Below are 1603 nucleotides of genomic sequence, written 5' to 3'. Positions count from 1 at the left end.
GGCGGGAGGAGGACGAGGAGGCGGCGGCAGGGGGAGCGTGGGGCGGAGGCGGCAGCGGGAGGGAGCGCGCGCGTCGGCGGCGGCCGCCCAGGGCCGGGGCCGCGCGCCCAGCCTGAGCCCGCCCCGCCGCCCAGCGTCACCGAACCTGCTTGAAATGCAGCGGAGAAGCCGGGGCGGGCGGCAGCGGCGGCGGCGGCGGCGGGGGCAACGGCAGACCCGGCGCCACGGCAAGGACTCGGAGAGCTGAGGCGCGGCGGCAGCTGCGGCGGCGCGGGGAGCGCGGGGCCCGCCATGGGCCGCCCCGAGCGGGGCGCGCTCTGGCCGCTGGCGCTGCTGGCGCTGCTGCTGCTGCAGCTCCAGCATCTCGAGGCAGCGGCGGCTGATCTGCTGCTCGGCGGCCAAGGTGCGTGCGGCGGGTCCCTGGCTCGGCTCTGAGCCGCCCCCGCCGCCAACAAAGCGTGGCCCGGAGGTCCGGGGTGGGGCAGGACGGGGCGGGGCGCGAACCCGGGGCTATTGGGGGGCGCCAGGCAAGATAGGCTCTCCGCGACGCGGCTATTCCTGAATTTGCCCTCGGCCCCCCGCCCCCTCGGGCCTCAGTGATGAGGGCTCTGCCCTCGGGGCAGAGGCTTTTGGGGGAGGGGTGCAGGGGGCTTGGCCGGCGGGGAAATTTGCGGGAGGGGCGGCTGTTCATGGTTCCAGATGAGCTCTGTGATTCTCGCCGGTGGGGTTTATTTGACACGCGCGCTCCGCGGCGGTAATGAGCGGAGCCGGGCGGCTGCCCCGCTTCACAATGCGTTTCCGCAGACCCCTACGCGCGGCGGAGGGAAAGGGGCTGCCTGCCAGGGGGATGTGCCCGCGGCTCCCAGTGCGCGTGGCGCGCGGGCGCGGGGGCTCCCTATGGGCTGTGTCTGCGCGGATCTCTGACTATGGGTCGTGTGTGCGGGTGAGTGTGTCTGAATGGAGAGTATGCCCTAGTCGTGTGACGCTGTAAGGAGGTGCCTGGTCTCGTCGTGCCACCCAGCGGCCCTTCATCCACCGACTCCCTGCCATCGTGCCTTCCCTTTGGGTCGAGTGTGCCCGAAGCTCCTAGAGTTTCCATAATCGTCCCCTTTCCGCCTCCCTAGCGGACCCTTCGGGGTGGCCGGGGCTGCAAGGTGGGGAGCGGGGCCGAGTCCGCTGATCTAGCTCACGCTCCCTCCCCGCGCAGGGCCGGCCAAGGAGTGCGAAGAGGACCAATTCCGGTGCCGAAACGAGCGCTGCATCCCCTCTGTGTGGAGATGCGACGAGGACGATGACTGCTCGGACCACAGCGACGAGGACGACTGCCGTGAGTGGCGGGCCCGGGACCTCAGACCCGGGGAGAGAAGACGAACGGTGCCAGGCACTGTGCTCGTCGCGCACGTGGCTGCAACCGCGGCGCTGCCACCTGCGTGGGCCTTGTCGCCGGAGCCTGCTACCGGGAAACTGCCTGGGCACCGCCTCCCTCGGGGCTGGGTGGCTCTTAGCTACCCGGAGGGGGCAGGAAAGCTGGCATGTCCTGGTGGGGTCGGGGGCGGAGCCCCAGGCGTAGTGCCAGGGGAAAAGGGCTCACCATGTTGGGAGG

General features: G+C 71.7%; 1 protein-coding gene across 3 annotated transcripts in view; it reads left to right on the top strand.

The window, feature by feature from the left end:
- Window positions 1-151: 151 nt before the first annotated feature.
- LRP8 (LDL receptor related protein 8) overlaps window positions 152-1603 on the top strand; it is a 78847-nt gene continuing 77395 nt past the window's right edge. For all 3 annotated transcript variants that reach the window (XM_021667791.2, XM_064372370.1, XM_064372369.1), the window contains exons 1-2: window positions 152-403; window positions 1208-1327. In XM_021667791.2, coding sequence (XP_021523466.2) covers window positions 292-403; window positions 1208-1327 — 232 coding nt within the window. In that variant the 5' untranslated portion in view covers window positions 152-291. The remainder of the gene's footprint in view (window positions 404-1207; window positions 1328-1603) is intronic.

This window comes from Aotus nancymaae, unplaced genomic scaffold, assembly GCF_030222135.1.
Source record: "Aotus nancymaae isolate 86718 unplaced genomic scaffold, 86718_ANA_hifiasm-v0.15.2.pri h1tg000007l, whole genome shotgun sequence".
NCBI classification, from domain to species: domain Eukaryota; kingdom Metazoa; phylum Chordata; class Mammalia; order Primates; family Aotidae; genus Aotus; species Aotus nancymaae.
This window is presented reverse-complemented; position numbering and strand designations above follow the sequence as displayed.